The sequence below is a fragment of the Trichogramma pretiosum genome, unplaced genomic scaffold, assembly GCF_000599845.2.
Source record: "Trichogramma pretiosum strain Unisexual culture from Peru unplaced genomic scaffold, Tpre_2.0 scaffold2, whole genome shotgun sequence".
Lineage (NCBI taxonomy): Eukaryota > Metazoa > Arthropoda > Insecta > Hymenoptera > Trichogrammatidae > Trichogramma > Trichogramma pretiosum.
The window spans coordinates 1,557,435-1,575,437 of NW_019641687.1; the positions used below are offsets into that span (position 1 = coordinate 1,557,435).

An 18,003-nucleotide genomic window follows, 5' to 3' on the forward strand; every position below is an offset into this window, starting at 1 on the left:
AAATCCCGGTTCATCCTTGTAGTTCTGCAGGTCCGATCTTATGCTTCCGCATTTATCCGTCAGAGGTCTGGTCTAGTCCCGATTACCGAACTGTTTCAACCTTCCGAATGCATGAAGCTGCTGTTTCTCCGTTCTCCAGCCGCAAAACAGGCGCACTACTATCATCATCATTCATCCCGGATTTGCGCGCGCGCAAATCGAGTGGCCGTCGTCTGCTAAAACGCAGTATTATTTATTTGCCGAGACGTATAGCAACGAAGCTGCGAGTTTCTGTATGTCATTGCTGCCCATATTCCAATGCCCATCTGTGAGGGCGAGCGACGTCGAATAAAAGAAAAAAAATCCATACAATCGAGAGGCGCCAGCCCGCCTGCGCGCAACAACCCCCCTTAGCGCCGCCAGCCACCCACCCGCAATCCTACGCAGACGCGCCAGTTGCATTGCTGCTGCTGTTCAAGTACTCGCGGTGGATAAAGCTGCCCGATATACAGTGATAATGTCGGTGCAGTGAAGTTGTGAGCCTGTGAGTGTGTGCATGTGTGTGCATGTGTGCGCGCGTACCACCACCCCCCAAACCACCCCTTCCAGTCTTGTTGCACTTTCAAGAGCACGTCCGTCGAAATTGACGATCAAGGTTGCGCGCCCGCGTGTACTTTATACAGACACGTTTTCAGCGCAGCGAGCTTAAGGCCAAATATTCATCATGTGATCCAAAGCTCGCACAGTCTCGTCTCTCCACTCCCACTGAAGATTGCATCGGTGTCCTCGGCGTAGCGCGACGTAACGTGCCAGCGAATATACGGCGAGATATTACGTGCACACACATCGCAGACTGCACGTCGGAAGAGAGAGAGAAAGAGAGTTGAGTTGACTCGGAGCACACGTGCCCAGCGGAGCTTCGTGCGAGTGCGGAGAAAGAGATCGATGAAGCAGCTACTTCAAGGATTATCGTCTTCGCCCTTTTTATCTGCATCTTAATAACTTCTTATTCTTCTGTCTCTTCTGCTAATCAGTCAATATTGGTAAGCTTACTAGCTTCTCTTGTATACTCACCATTCATACGCATCAACGAACTCGCCTTTTTTCACAATTTTTCGTAATCGAGATTTAATAAACTCTGTTGATTTTCATTGCACCTTTTGTTCAATAACTTCCTTGTCTTGTTAAATTTATCACGTATTTCTGGTTAACTTTCAATTTTCAATCATCAACATCATTTAACAACATAACATTGTTTGAACTGGCAAAGTTGACAAAAACACAAAATGTTGAACCAAAAATAAATAAAATGATATCTGCATTATTCTATGGAATTCTGAGCTGATGCATGATATCCATTTTTAATTTTATTTTAATTTTTCAGATTCTATCAACATGTCTGTTAAAGATACAATCAAAGGTTTTGAACATCCGATTGCCATGGCTTTTGGAAATCCAATTTTGGATACTATATTGACCACCGATGATAATGATCTTTTAAATAAGTACAATTTCAAAGTTGATGGACAAACAGAATTAGACGATAAAGAGATGGAACAGCTTTTTGCAGATTTACCAGAAGAGTAAGTACAGTTTTAAGTACATCTATGTTATGTAGATGCTGCTCTAAAAATTATTCAAAAATGAATGAATGAATTCAGAATGAAATACAAAATAATTATTTAACATCAAATTAATATGAAAACCGAGAACAGAAGTTAAATTCAATATCAAAATTGATTGATTTACTTTATTTTATGTAACATGATCTACAATAAAACTTTTAATTGAATTGTTGATAGCATTTGTAGTTACATAATAAAAAAGCTATTGTAATTAAGTTAATTCTTTATCAAATTATGTAAGATATCTGTGTCTCTCATGTTGGTATTAGAACCACTCATTCTTCCTTTTCATTAGTTACAAACTTTATCAAATTTTTCATTATTACAGATCAAAGAGAATAACCAGTGCAGGTGGATGTGCTCAGAATACTATGAGATTGTTGCAGCAATTGTGTGGAGAAAAAGATGGTCCACAGTTGTGTGTTTATTATGGTGGCCTTGGAAATGATGTTGTTGGTGAAACTTTAAAAGAAGTTGTTAAATCTGCAAATGTTGATGCAAGGTTTGTAATATCATTGATCTTAAATTAAAATAATTATAATCCATTAAAATATATCTGATATACAGGTATGCTATTCACCCAACTTTACCTACCGGAGTCTGCATATCTATAACAAATGACACATGCAGAAGCCTTGCAGTCAATTTAGGAGCTTCTGCTGTTTACACTTTAGATAATCTGAGAGAAACAGAATTACCTCTAGACACTGTTCGAGTAGCTTATATCGAAGGATTCTTTATTACACATAGTTTGGATGTGGCTAAAGAAGTTGTAAGACAAGCTCAAGGAAAAAATGTTGTTATAGCTTTTAATTTAAGTGGTACATACATTTTTGAGGTAATTTACTAAGCTTTAAATATATAAATCAATAAATATGATAAGATGAAAACAATTGAATTAAATAATTTTTTTCAGAAACACCATGCAGCTATATGTGAAATGGTTGGATTATCAAAGATTGTATTTGGCAATGTCAAAGAAATGATAGCATTGGCTAATCTTTTAGATCTTAAATTTGAAACACCGACAGATATTCCCTTCCTCCTTAATAACTTGAAAGGTGTCACAGTTAATGCATCCAATTCTTTCAGCAGTGAGTGGCTTATGAGTGATAGTATATTTGTTATGACTCAAGGTGGTATGGACCCTGCAATAGTAGTTTGGGGACATGGTGATTCAGCACAGGTTGCTCCATGCATACCACCTACTCCTGTAAAAGATACCACAGGAGCTGGTGATTCTTTAGTAGCTGGATTTTTAGCTGGTTTGTTGTGTGATAAAGATCCAAAAACATGCTTGGAATGGGGTTGCAAAGTAGCATCTGATGTAATAACTAATTTAGGTGCTACATTATCTGATGACCTTCCAGATGATTTTTTACAATAACGATGAAAATGCATCGACTCGTTAATAAAATAGTTTAATTTATCATTCATTCGTCTTGTAAATGTAATGATGAATTTGCTTTTGCAATAACACATAATTCGAAAACAATACATACTTAGATGAAATTAGGTAAATTTATTTATCAGACTGATAAATTGAACAATGAATGAATGGCTAATTGACTTATATAGCTCGTTTATTAAGAGCAATGAATTATTAAAGAAAATTTAATAATTTGAAAAAATAACTCTACTTTTAGAGTAGATATAAAAATTGATAGTTTATTGATCTTAAAGTTGTTGAAGCTATAATAATAATAGTACAAATAAAGACAATGTTTGTGTGTTCCTTACTAAGTCAACTGTTGGGAAGTGTGATGAGCAGCAATATCATTAAAAATTTTTTTTTCATCCTGCCTTGAAAGTTCAGATCTGACAAAGTACAAAGCAAAATTATATTTGATTGATTTTTATTAAGAAATCTAATTGGAAATTTTTGAATGTTACTACGTAATTAGAAAAATCTAGCATTCCTCAATGTTAAAAGATAAAATGTAGTAAATGCATTTTTTTGAAATTAAAATTAGATTTTAATTCAATGAGTGTTAGAATATCTAAAAGATTTTCTAGCAAAGTACTTATAAAAAAATATATGTGCTTGCATGTACAATTATATTATACATAATTTGAAAAATAAGCACGTATCAAATATGTAACTTTGTTTTATGTTTGATCAGCATATTTTAAAATATATTCGCACTGAAAGTTGAAAGCTATAATTGTGCTTAAGAAAAATAATTTTCCATATTCTTAAAATTAAGAATTAAGGATAATTTTTATTATTTATAAAAAAAAATCAAACTTGGTTGTGTCTTTGTTATCTAGTCTATAATTATAGGATTACATTATTAATGTAATCATTATTATTATTGTTGTTGTAATTATTATTATTGTTATTAGAAAATTATGGATGCCTTGATGATAATTTATTGAAACAAATTGTACTATATGAATATATTATGCTAAATATACATTTAGTGTGTAATACAATTGTAACACTTATATTTTTGTCTTAAAAGGATGTTGCTATTTTTTGTGATTTATATGTGATTCGCCGAATAAAAAAAAGCGTAATTCTTATGTAAATATTTACAAAAACACAATTATATGAAAATTGTATTGTTTAAAAGTATCAGTCTATGATTGCAATGAATAAAAGAAATTATATTTATAATCGGTTCATGTTTATTTTAGTTTGTTTAAATCTTAATATTTGTTTAATATAAACTTTTTCTTACACTAATCCTTTATTATATTAGTGGACTAGCATAAATCAAATTCTACATTTATTTTAAGTCACATGTATTGTTTCAAAAAGTATTAGTTAAACATAATAACAAACTAATTATGTTTATCATAATGCTAAACTAATGTGAGATAAATAATTATGTGTGAAAGACTACTCCATGTATTTAATTACAAAATAATATCATCTATATTTTCATGAAATATAAGGGTTTCTATTATTATGAATCGATTACTGAACAGGCATTGTAGAATGACATAATAATATTTGTTACTCACAAGATGCAATTTATCCTATCATTACAATAATTTTTTTTCTCAAGTTTTTTATCTGCAAAAAAACTTTCATTTTTAAAGAATTGGTAAATTGAGTTAATAAACAACCATGTTTTTTATAAAAGATAAAAGAAAGTTATTGTTTACCTTAAAGTACTGTACAACCCACTTAATTTTAAAAAAAGAATATGTTAAAAAACAACTGGCTCAGAATTTTTTTATTTTTATCCCAATAATCAAAAGTTTCATTTTAGTGCATTTTTACATCAGATTAAAGTTAATATTCCATCAGGTACTCAAAGGTGTTATGTTAATATTTCATCAGGTACTCAAAGTGTATTAATAACACATATAAATAAGCAATATTCTTACATGTAAAATAAATAAACATTTATTCATAAAAATTATGTTTTACATTAGTATCTAAATGTACCTAAAGCTAACAAAACTACATTTTATCTATTTCTAAGTTTTTCAATAAATTTTTAAATTGCTCTATTGACTTTTTTCAGGTGGAGAAGGCTCATCATCATCTTTTAAACTAGACATTTTTTTAATAGTTTTGTCCAATGAAAATGGGTTCACTTGAATACCATCTTGAGTATAATGGACATCGACAACTACTTCAAAAGTATGTTTAATCATCACTTCATCGTCTGAATCAAATTTTTCTTGGAGACATTCGATTGCACTCAATAAAGCTGATGAATCGAAATTGGAATTTTTTTCAATAATTTTGCATTGTGAAGCAACTTTTGATATTACGTCACATTTTTCATTCATCTTATGTTGTGAAACAGCTTTTGATGTCAATTCCAAATTATGAAGAGCTGATTTAGAATGATCAAATCCTTCACATTTTTCAGTTGATTCTTCCATAGTTTCAGAAATATGATTATCTGGCAATTCTGGACTTTCTGGATCAATGTCTAAATCAATTTTTCTTCGTTTGGGTTGAACTTTCATTTTTGGCGTTGATTCACAGCTGCTTAATGAATTTGCAACCTTCCTTTTAATCACGCTATCATTTGGTGTGCAACAATTAATATTACTAGTACCACTTGAAATTTTTGAAGTATTCACAGTTTTAGGTGTATTTGATGTAGGTGTCTTGGATACCTTTGGTCTTTGAGCCTTTCTGAAAGACTTAAATCTGTTGTTCGCTCTCCTGTTCTTGATCGGGTTCTTCGTGAGACATCTGAGACAAAAACAAACAAAAAGTTAGTACTCATTAAATGGAAAGCTGTCATAATTGATATCATTAAGGTATGAAAAGTTTTAAAGATTGTATAGTGTATAAGAGAATTCTATTGTACATAAAATATCGAGTTTTTTTCCGCGAAAATGATAAATTATATTCAAGAAGTCAAGAGAGACCTGGGTGTTTGGCCCATGTGGCTGACGTATCCCGTCGACTTCCAGGCTTTTCCGCGCAATTGGGACTCGGGAAGAAATGGGTATTGCACCCTGTATACGGCCATTATTTTTTCTATTTCTGCGGTAGTGGGTTCTTTTTGATCATCTTTGGCCCGATGATCGCCACCCATAACGTGAGTGTACCACTTCTTCACCGCACTTGAATTTCCGGACGACGACGACGACGACGACGACGACGTGTAGAATGAGTTGGCCTTCTTCTGCGATGCCGTGGTCGACTTTGACTGCTCATCAACCTGATCTTCTTCGAGATCACCCACTGGCTCGTTGGTTAAATTTTTTTCGGTCATCGTTACGAGGAGTTGAACGCAGATTTCAGGAGTAAAAATCTCAAACGATCGAGTAAGACGCGCGTGAACGTATAAATGTGACGGCAAGCAAACAAGTCGCGGCGTGCATAGGGCATGAAAACGTGCTGGACGTCGCGATCGGCTGCTGTTTCAAACGTCTCGCGCGACGGATACGCCATAGTGAGAATTTTGCACTTGGCGCGCGCTGCGCGAATAGAAGTGCGTGCAGCGATTCGCCAACCATGCGGACGAAGTAAAGTGTGTATACGCAAGTCGCAACGAACTCCGCGACGATATTCGTCGGCGATGTTTTGCACTATTTTTTTATGAGTAATTTGAACTTGATACATACCCAGAAGAAGCTGATATTGGTCTCGCAATAATTTACATGAATTCACTTGCAATATTGTTGCGTAGGATGTACGTACACCTACGCATGACTCCAATGGACTAACGTCCACAAGGTAGAAGATGTACAGCAGTGATCATGTGAGATAGTTCTAACGACTTTTTCAAATTTTGGCCCAGGTAAGCGCGACCTGCCTATTCTTAAAGTTAGATAAGAAACTTTATTGTGACTCTCTGGTTTACATTTTATCTGTTTCTTTAATTTTTCCTACGCTTATCGATTCAATTTTTGGATAAAAGGTAACGTGATAAAGACGAGTCAAATACACGTAAGTGTAGTTTATGTTTTGAATAATACAAACAGAAATAATAATATTTTTGATTTGAATACGTTGGCCTTTAAAAAGAAAATCTAACAAGTTCAGATGTTTATTTATATAATGTTTTATAGCTACACTGATGTAAAAGTTACATATTTTACGATTTAATAATCATGCATGCAATTGAGATTGGCTCGATGAAAAAAACTTTCCATTTCTTTCGTTTACTCGCGAGCCTTTTCGTTCCGTTGCTGCTCCTAATCGTCGATTAATAAAAACTTTACTCTTAATAATATAACGAAAAAAAAAAAGAGTTAACGTCGTTCGTGGCAGTGATTCATCTGAATCTTTTTGATCCATTAGGTTTTACGATTACTGATATGAAATTAATTGTTGCGCATTGCAGGATAACGATACGCGAAAAATCATTGATTTTAATTGGACGTGTTCGAACGATCGTCATGAAATTGAAAGCAAAAGTTGGGAAAAGCTACAAATTCGCCCGTAACATTAATAGAGATAAAAAAGAAACACGGTGAGTTCTATTTCGAGTTTTGAACGCGCTGACTTACACCCCATATAAATTCAAATTCACCGGTCATCGTGCATCGATCGTTGACTTTCGAGCTGAACTCGGTCGCGTCGGGCCGGTGGATTTTCTGCGCGTATAGTTATTATGTCTGTCGGCGAAACGAAACAATACGTCAGTTGAAATATGTATTATCTCGCGAGGCGCCATAAGGCCGATCTGCACAAGAAGCTGCGCACAGCTTATGTACACACACACACACAATATAATACTCGAGTTGTTTTCACGCCTTGGCGCACCCCTGACGAATGACCATATTTTCATCACGCGAGATTTTCTCAGCCGCCCGCGCGCGAGGTCGTGTTTTCACGCCATAGAGTCCATAATACATACACACATACAATCGAAAGTGCAGAGCTAATCCTCCTACGCTCGTTCGCCCGTATTATATACCCGCAGAGATGCAGTATATAATACCGAGGCGTAATTTAGCTCGACGTTCAAACTCGAGTACTGCATGAGGAGTTTTGCGTTTGTGTATGTGTGTGTGTGTGTGTGTGTATGCGTGTGCGAGTATGGATGCACATGCATGCTGCGAGGCTCGATCCGGCGCAGCGCACGAGATGTCGATTAGCAACGAAAGAGCAGCGGAAGTTACTTTTCATCAGCGAAAGTGCGGACGCGCGTTAATTAGCGCCTCTCGCGGATCGAGGCAGTATACGGACGGGATCGATAGCCGCGCGCCGCTGCTGCTGCCGCCGACGCCGATTTATTGCCGATCGGCCTTATGAGCCACGAGATTGCTTCCGATTTTTACTCTGGAATGTTTTTGAACGATCGGTGACTGATCGTTATTCTTCTCGCTTTATTTGACTGCATTTATACAGATGCAGCGATTTCGCTTTCTACTTTTCATGTAACTTAAAATGCGTCGATCGTCTTCAACGAACAAAAGCAAATTGACATTCATTATGATAAACTTCATAAAAAAACAGTCGCGGTGCTTTGTAAACGCGGATTAGAGGAACGAAGCCGCCGCGTATAATAATATATCGATTTCACTATTAAACTCTTGTGTGCGTATCCATTACAAACTTTTAACATCTCCATCGCTGCTGCTGCTGCTGCACTGCTCGCGTTGCGTCGTTCCACTTTCTACGGCTGCGTGGAGCGGCGCACGCCAAGCTCCTGGCAGTCCAGTTTATAATATTATGTACGCGCGAACGGCGAGATGCGCTTGACCGTCGAAAATATATATAACAACTAGCTCGAATGCATGTTAAACGTATGCGCCGCGGCAGCCGATTAACATCCATTCTGCATTTCCGTATACTTATATTATATACATCTGCACGCGCCTCGCGCATTAACATATATTTTCCATTACGTGCGTCGGAGATTAGTTCGAGCGTCTCGCGCGACTCTTGGAAAATTCAGCCGATCATTTTCAGTTAAATGGTTGGATTAATAATTATGTCGCGACACGATTGTTTTGTTGGGTCGTATAAAGACCGAGCAAAAATATTAATTACATTGACGAATTGAAATTAGTGTTCGAAGAGTAGAAGGATGCATTGTCTGCGTGTACAGCTGAAAAGTCGAGGACTTTAAATTGTTTGTTCGCCTCCTGGTTCAGCGCAGTGCACTTGTTCCATCCTTAATTGATAGCTAATTATAATATTCTAATTATGGCTTCGTTTTCATCTTTAACAGCCGCATATTTAGTGCGTGTATACGTTATGCTACGAATTAATGAACTAACTCGAGATAATTGGTGACCATAAAAATATAGCTTATGCAAAAACATACGTATTTCTTTTCATTTTTATACTCGTGAGAAGTGAACGAGTGAGTACATGACTTTCGGGGGCTTGTATGACGCATACGTGCCAGTGACTTGGATCCTCCCTATACATATATTGTTTCGGCCGATGCTCTGCAGCATGTAACGAGGATACGTCGAGGCTCGTGTACGAACATGAACGGGGCAGCATAGGTACGCTATACCAAAACCGCTGGCTGCATCCTGCCTATTGAATAGCGACGCACGCAAACCGAAAATTGTCGGCCACATCGTGTAAGCGCGCATATACAATATTACACGCAGTGACGTAAATGGCGAGAGTCACGAAGCGGCATTGCATTTTGTTTGCTCTCGACTTTTCGAGTACTTTTTGACCATTTTTTTTTAAATTTAATGCAATGTGTATACGTAAAAGAGTGAATCAAGTTAGATCAGCCGAACTTTATACAGCGAAGCAGCTTCTTGGATGAAATTTAGCCAAATTTGGCCGGTCGGATCGGTAAGAAGTTAGATGAACGTATGCATATATAGGCGAGGATGGACGCAGCGACGTGGGCAAACGCATCTCCCTCTCAGGCGCACGATGCGGTGGCCTTTTCACATGCATTATATACAGCTGCTGCGGCTACGGCGGCTCGCGTTTCTCCCGCGTATAGCAGCAGCGAGTAATATGCAGCAGAGAAGGTATACCTAAGCGTATGCGCCGCCGAGAGAAGTGCACAGAGAGCGACCGGCGTTATTCGCTATAGGAGCAGCTCGCAGTTACTTATAGTTCGGAGTCCGACTCGCGCCGCCGACGAAGCGAGAGCAGAACGCAGCTACACTCAGCAGCAGCAGCAGCAGCATCGTCGAATCCTTTTCTCGACTCGCGAGCGCGAGAGAGCCTTATTACAGTTGGCGCGCGCGCCCAAGATCCATCGCGCCGCACACACACGCGCATACACGTATATACACCTGTAATCGCAGCAGAAGCAGCTCGCGATGATTTTTACCGCGGTGAAAGTATTATAAAGCGAGTGCGCGCATCGCAAAAAACCGTTTTGCATTCTACCATAATAAACCAACGTGTCTCTCTCGCTCTTTAGCTCAGTTTTCATCTCGACTCTCGGGCCGTGCGGTGCAGTGTCGCGTAGTGTGGCTTGCGACGAACGCGAGCGCCGATTTCGATCCAGTCGATCTGCCGAAGTGCGATATCGACGTCGTGCGGACGAGTCGCGAAGACGCATCCAAGCATGCGCATCTTCGACTCTCTCGTCTCTCGCCGACGACAAGCGTCATCATGCATTTTCTCAAACTGAGCATCAACGAGTACTCCGGAATCACGCGTACTTTCGTCGGTGGCTGATGTCTACTTCTGCATAGAAGCAGAAGCAGTAGTATTAGCAGTGGTATATAGGTATCGGTATAGTGCAAGGTGCAAACTTAATAATACAACAATAAGCGCAGAGATCTAGGAGAGCAGTGCCTCGAGTTTATTCTACGCGTGTGCAGTACGTGTTTGTGTGCAAAATAATAATATCCTTACTTTCATCGCAGCAAAAAAGTGAAATTGTGTGTATGTATAATCGAGCTCGCGCGCGCGCCTCGCCTCGCGATCGCATCCGATCCGTTTGTGTGCCGCCGTTGCCGCGAGTAAGTATAGTAGTACGCCGAATGTAGAGTAAAGCAAAAAAAATTTATCGTAAGACTACGTGCGCCGTGCTAATGATCTAACGCGCTTTTGACCGCTGGCTTATAGCCTGTTGGATTCTATGTGGCAGCTGAGCGTAAGAGAGAGAGAGAGAGAACAAAAGCCGCGGCCGAGTGTATAGTTTGCCAACGGTGCGAGGCTAGGACGACGCGACCTGTCGCGCGATTCGTCTCGCGCCTTCAAAGAGCTGCAGCAGCAGCAGAGTTAAGTGCAAAATAGAGACTTCTCCAGTCGGAGCGGCGGTCGTGAGTGAGCAACATAGCAGATAGATATATACACATCGAAGAAGAAGCAACGAAGAAAGAATCGCTAGAAGAAAAAGGAGCGAAAAAGCGAGTGAATAAAAAAAAAGGGAAAGAAAGAGAGAATCACAACGGTTTCTTCGTTCGAATGATCCACATAATCGTTGCCGGAAAATATTCGCCGTGTTCGAGCGTGACGTTATAAACAAAAGTGCGAGACGTTATTTGCAGGCCACAGCAGTCGCGAGAATCGGCAAACTTTTTTTCAGCTTTTTGTTTTAATTTCGTTTCGCAAAAGTGACCTGTCTTGTATTTTTTAAATTGATTGTGACCAATTTCGATCGTGACAAGTGCGCGACACAACGTCGTATTAAATTTAAAAATCGTTGGGGATCGCTGCTCGCGCGTCAGCTGTGCGGTACATCCTACATAAATTGACACTCGGGCCAAGCGAAGCTATAGCGGCGCGAGAGCCGCAGGAGAAGGCCCGAAGCTGAGCTGCACCGAGGAATTTTCATGGACCAGGAGGAAGCCCGGGCTCGCTGTTTGAGTCGCCCGGCCAAGAGGTACGAGATATACTCGAACAAAAAGCGCAACAAGGAGCCGAGACAGTCCGTCAGAATGCCGAGGAACAGCTCGCTACAGCCCATCGAGGAGAGCAGCAAAAATGGTGAGTCCCTCGTTTACTACCTGCGCTCTTTTTGCGCGCCGTCTTATTATATACACCTTTCCCGCGAGATCGCTCAATCTGGCAGTCGCATACACGACGGCGTTTGCGCCTCTCGAAAGCTCAGAATTTGCCCCGATGAATCGGCGAGATTTTTCGCGCTAGCATCGACAAAACTGTTGGATTTGCTATAGTCGTGCGGCGCATGGCGTACTCTTGTAATACACGAGTGCAAAGAGGCGCACACGATGATACGCATCTTGCATATGCATAAAGTTATAGTTTTCTCTGGATGGAATACGGCGTATAGGCAGGCGCGTGTCGGGCTTACAATAAACAATCTCGCGTGCGATATAGGCGCTCGAGCTGGCTCGACGAGCGGGCCTCGCTACACGGCGCGCGCGGCTATTGTTTCTTCGGCAAATCCGTTATCTAAAATCCTGCGGGCGGGCGGGCCCAGTACTTTAACGTATACTCGGCGGCACATTATAGATAGCAGTCCCACCTACACCGGCGGGCCCCGCTAAACTCTCGCACTCGCGCGAGCCTGCGTGTGGATGTGTACACAAGGAAAAACTACTCGCGCACACGCACGCACACCTGCTTATTATTACGATTCTCGCACTTGTTCTCTCTCTCTCTCTCTCTCTCTCTCTCTCTCTCTCTTTCTCTTTCTCTCTTTTTATCTCGTTCGCCTTGTCTGCGCGCGCGACTCGTTGCGAGTAATTTTACGCCCAACTACCTGACAAATCGTCTGGCTCTCACGTGCGCGCGGGCGCGGAAGTCGAGCCTCGCCGCCGCCGACGCTGCAGCGGTGACGAATTCCTTTCTCAAACCACCCTCGAAAACCTTTCCTCGCTCCCGCAGACGTTCCCAGCCTGTTTAGCTCTGCAGCAGCTGCTAAATTTACATTCGCTAAATTGCCTCTCTCTCTCTTCCAAGTCAATGGTAGAAAAATTAATAGCTACGAACGAGCTACAAACTGCAGCTTAATTTCATCTGCTGTATATATCCAGCCGCGCGGCCCATTAGACGTATACGTTGTATATGTACCTTTGGCTCGAGCCAATTACTGTCACTTTAAGGGATAACATTCGTAAAGGCCAAGTCCGCGTGTAGCTTCGGCTCGGCTCTAAAGCTACGCCAAGAGCCTGCGAATTATCTCGTTATACCTTTTTTGCTTTTTATCTGCTTTTTTTTTGTTACCATCTTGCGGATACTTACGACTGTTGCAGCCAAAGGAGTCATGAAGTTTTTTTTATTCGCATCGTGCGCCGCGAAGAGAGTTTATTATTTTGCCAGTGCGGCTACATGTCGAATCGAACTCGAGCCAACTACATACCTCAAGTTCTGTGGCGATATAATGTAGCGAACGAAGAGCTACAACTACAGTGTTGATTTCAAAGGGCTTTGAGTGAGGTAAACGTTGAATCGTTGATCGGCAAGATCGTACTACCTCGGTACAAAAGTTTTTATAGCTTTTTATTTTACCAAATTTACAGTAAATTGAGCGCTTTGAATAATTCCCATCGAAAATGCGAATACTCGTACTAATCGAAAATCGCGCCTCTCGTTTAAATAATACGCGTCGAGCATTTTTACTCATGATGCAAAGTACTCGAAAACTTTTAAGGCTCCGAACGTATGAGCCAATAAAGCTTATTACTTTGAATAATTGTAAAGCGAGCTACAGAACGTTATAAAAGTGCCTTGGTGTATATAAAGCAAAATTAATTAAATAAACGGCTCTCGAGCTAACTCTACTGTTTCGCGCTGCAGATTCGCTATCTCATAACAATGCAGTTAACCGTGTGAAAGCCGTATACACTCTATACACGTGCGGTAAATATACCTATACTCGCTTTTATTGCGTCTGCGAGTATAAAAATATAATTAAGAAAAAAAAGCGTTTAAGCGTACGATATAAATGTATATATAGGTACACGGGCTGACGGAGTTCGCGAGGAGAACAATTGAAAATATCGAAGTAAAAGCGAAACTCGTGCATTTTCCGATGCATCGCGACGCAATTACAATGTGTCGGTATCATCATCATCATCATCATCATCATCATGGAAGAAAAGTCGTTGCTCGCTTGTCGCGCGGGTGGTGATGCGCACGAGGCAAACATGAAAACCGCAAAAACGACGATAGGCGACGAAAAGAAAACGCCGATCGGTGTACGAGGCGCATAGGCAATGCCCATAAATGGCCTCGCGGCTCGATTCGGTGTTGCATTGTAGAACAATAAACATCGGGGGAATGGCACTTTCGGTGGCAATCATTGTATATAGTGCGACTCTCGTCGACTTTCCAAGACGTCTCAAATAACAGCTTCCCATCGATTTGATTCGAGCAAAAACAGCCAACAAGTGGGTTGTAATAGCTTTATAGATACATAGTATCGGTAGCCGTCGCCGCCGCCACCGCCACACAGACTTGTACAACATTTCTACACGCATATAACTTTCCCCTTTCTTCTCCTCTTTTTCTGCGGAAGTGAAAATTTACCATCGCTGCGTGTACCATCGCGCGCATACACACGTATTGCAAAGCACATCTACGCGTATAACACCGCGCGGATTCGCTCGATCTATCAGGTGTATTGTAGCAAAGTCGATCTGCGGCTGCGGTGGTTTCCGAAGCTCGATCGCTGTACAGCTCCTGCTGCAGGTGCACGGCATCCTGCATATTCCTGCGCGGCGATTACTCGAGCGCGGGTAGACGCGAGTAGTCTCGAGTTTTCGCAGCGGCGAGCGATCGAATTGTTACGCTGCATACTTTTATGCGCTATGTAGCATTATATTTAGAGCCAGCCGATTCGGCAGTGCTGATATACGCCTGTATAGGAAAGGAAGCGACGACGCGGTTCTTCCGAGCGACGCACACACGTGTTCCTTGTCTATGGCTTGGATCGCGTCGACAACGAGCTCTCTCGAGACAATTGGGACTCGTTTCGGCGCTCGTTGGAATGCATGTACGATTTAGCTGATCCTCCCGAGCGATACACTACATGTAGCTCCTTGGCGCAGCCAGCTCGATACAATGCCGATCAGCACTTGTATCATGCGCATGCACTGCACCTATATGCATACACCCGTGTACATTGGAAATCTTCATGAGTCTTACACGCGTTACAATAACAACAACAACTGCAACAACAATTGCGACGCTGCTGCGATGATTGCAGCTGTAATATACAGCAACGCTGAAAAATTAAATGCGCCATGATTTCGCGAATCGCGCGTCGGGCTTCGCGAAACTGCACCGCACGATTTAGCGTGTCCCCCGGGACTGTTTGCGCAGCTTATTGTCTGCAACTAGAGAGGGAGAAAGACTCGGCACGATCTGCACGCGGCAACGACACGCCGTGGAGGATGTTGTACATATTAATTACTGTCATCGCCTCTCCAGCCCCAGCTACCGCTCAATCCGAATAATGCGCCTCTCCGCGTTGGAAAAGCTGAAATCGCTCATTATTCGACGAGGCAGCATATAGCAGCGCACTGCGAAGTGCAGACACGAGAGTCGAGGGAAGCAACGACGGTGAGAAGGAGAAATGAAGGGCTTTAGAGCGAAATGCCAGCAACAGCTACACATTACGAGTCTCTCGGGTACTCGAGCTTTTTTCGCCTTGCCTGACTGTTGAGCCTACATGTATAGCTCTGCCTCTCTCTCTCTCTCTCTAGGCGTAATGGCTGAATTTTCAAGTTTGCGGTTGCGGAATGCAGAAGAAGATCCGTTTACGATGTGCAGTCATGACTACTTTTCGCTCTTAGCGTATTTTGCAATATGCACCGCTTGTGAGCCAAGCCGCCGCCTCGTCGTCGTCTAGCTATTATATCATCCTCGTACTTGTAGCTATACATACATATATTGTTTCTGTCCTTTATTGCCGTCTTTCGCTCGACCGTCTACTCGTTAAGTCGTAGGAGCGCGTGCGAGAGCGTCTAATTCCCTGCCAAATTAGAGGCTACTTCAGTTCCGCAATTCGTCCTGTCGCCGGATCTTACAACTTACCAAGCGTCGTCTAACTTAACCGCAGAGACTGCAAAATCTGTCTCTTGGCGTAATGTGTTCACATGCGCAACTCGTTAGAAAATTCGTAGCATCGCGGACTCGATAACGATTTTCATTGATTTATTAAAAATTATCAAGTTTGAAAGAATATGAATATTTACATTCTTCGAATGCAAAAATGAATAAAGAGAAAGTAATTATGCTTAAATTGAAACATTATGATCATTGAGAACGAATATTTTAATACTGATTTATTTTTTCTTTAATTTTTTTTATCATTTTATTATAACGATTGGTCTCTTGGATGCACACGTTTTGCATCCGAGTGCTAGCTCGGAAGATTAATTTGTACCGCGGAAGCTACGTAGGTATTGTCTGTAATGTTGCAGGCAAGGATCGTCACGTAACGGACGAAGAGACAACGCATTCAAGCAAAATGTTATATTTATTTGTATAATAAAAGTTAAAAGTTGATATAAAAGGGATGGGTCGAAAAGCGAAGCTGTCTTAAACGAATTCCGATTGTTCGAGATACTTTTCACTCGAGTCGAAATGTAATAAAGAGAAATCTATGGTCAAATAACATCTTTCTCAGTATACAAGTAAAATCAAGAAACAATATTACAAAGCAATGCATTGAAAGAAATACATTAAACGAATAATAATGGAAATTAAATTTTCATTTGCGCAAATGGTAGGTTAACTTTATCCAAAAATCAAAATAGTAATTATACATTCACTTACTTGCAAATTTTTCTGCAACAGCTTGGGGAAGATTACATTTCTTAAAAAAGTCAAACATGGTTGGGGCTTTATGTGTGCGTTTCGCTAAAATTATTTTACTCTACAGTAAATCTCGAGTCACTGAGCAACAACTGCTTTTGAAAATCGGCAATTCGATACTGTTACCAGACAAGTCGAAAACGTCCTATTTGGTCTTATTTGTTTATCTTACTTGGTCAACTTTTGTTTATGTTTTTTGGGCGCGAAATCGTCCTAGTTGAGATTGAAACGATACTGCCGTGTCGGACGATAGCGCCACCAGACCGCGGCACATTTAGTTACCAATCGGTAAAATAAGAGTCTCAAATTTCTTTCAGTGTAGACGAATGAAAAGATTATGTGCGTGAAGTGCGTTTTTGAAAAATAACTATTAAAAAACTATTCATAAAAATGATATCATATTTTAAGATAGCCTATGCCGCAAGATGGCGAGTACTTGTAGCTGTAAATCTGCAAGTGGCAAAGTCAAAATAATTGTATAAGTCAAAACCGAGTTCGATTAGTATTTTCTTTTTATATTTCAAATGTACACAATTAAAAATAAATCTGTGAGAACTAATATAAAGGTGAAGGAAATTTGTTACTTCATCTGAACGAATTTAATTTCGTACAATGAATTAAAATGACTATGATCTGAATCAAATTTAAAGGATTTAACATTAAATCGAAAGTTACTGGATTCATGAAAAAATATTTAAATTTAATTGAAATCATTTTAATTTAAATAATTTCACATGAAATTGAATTCATTTACATGGAGGAAAAGCTTCCCCCAATATACCTTAGTTTCAATGTAAATATTTTTAAAGGAAATCGATGAATTTCATGATTGATTTCAGAAAAGATATTTGTGTAACACATTTTTGGTTGTAAACAAAATAATGCTTATTCTTAGTAAAGTGCAAATTCATTATTGTGCTGCAACACAATGACCCATTGTTCTACAAGATTCATTCTGATCCTTAAACATAATCGGCACTTGCGTCTCATTTACATACACAAAAAATGATAGAATCATAGAGCTAATTTAGAAATTGACCTTTTTTTACGAATCAAAAATTTTGGAGGAAAAATTAAAACACAAATGACATCACAATCGGTTTAATTTGTCAATATGGAAAGAATCCTTGCTTTCTTGCAATTGAAAAATTTCAAATTGATTTCTTCATATTTTTCATTTACCATTTCACGATAAATGCCAGTGAACTTGATCTTGATGCATTGCGCACCACACTTGCAAGAGTTGCAAAGACTTTCTCTTATACCGGAAAATTCACGTGGGCTTGGATATAAATCAACCTC

General features: G+C 40.0%; 3 protein-coding genes across 3 annotated transcripts in view; 2 read left to right on the forward strand and 1 right to left on the reverse strand.

Moving 5' to 3' along the window:
• Positions 1 to 211: 211 nt before the first annotated feature.
• Positions 212 to 4,773, forward strand: LOC106655191 (adenosine kinase-like). The gene is made up of 5 exons (XM_014375439.2): positions 212 to 1,022; positions 1,364 to 1,562; positions 1,933 to 2,106; positions 2,172 to 2,442; positions 2,521 to 4,773. Exons 2-5 carry the CDS (start codon positions 1,375 to 1,377, stop codon positions 2,989 to 2,991), a joined length of 1,104 nt encoding a protein of 367 aa, XP_014230925.1. The 5' UTR covers positions 212 to 1,022; positions 1,364 to 1,374; the 3' UTR covers positions 2,992 to 4,773.
• Positions 4,774 to 4,939: 166 nt separating this feature from the next.
• On the reverse strand, positions 4,940 to 16,837 carry LOC106655192. The gene is made up of 2 exons (XM_014375440.1): positions 16,663 to 16,837; positions 4,940 to 5,769 (listed from the first exon to the last, which is right to left on the reverse strand). The coding sequence occupies exon 2, from the start codon at positions 5,535 to 5,537 to the stop codon at positions 5,067 to 5,069; it is 471 nt and encodes a 156-aa protein (XP_014230926.1). The 5' UTR covers positions 5,538 to 5,769; positions 16,663 to 16,837; the 3' UTR covers positions 4,940 to 5,066.
• LOC106655189 (otopetrin-1-like) overlaps positions 11,748 to 18,003 on the forward strand; it is a 33,334-nt gene continuing 27,078 nt past the window's right edge. The window contains exon 1 of the mRNA XM_014375437.2: positions 11,748 to 11,905. Coding sequence (XP_014230923.1) covers positions 11,748 to 11,905 — 158 coding nt within the window. The remainder of the gene's footprint in view (positions 11,906 to 18,003) is intronic.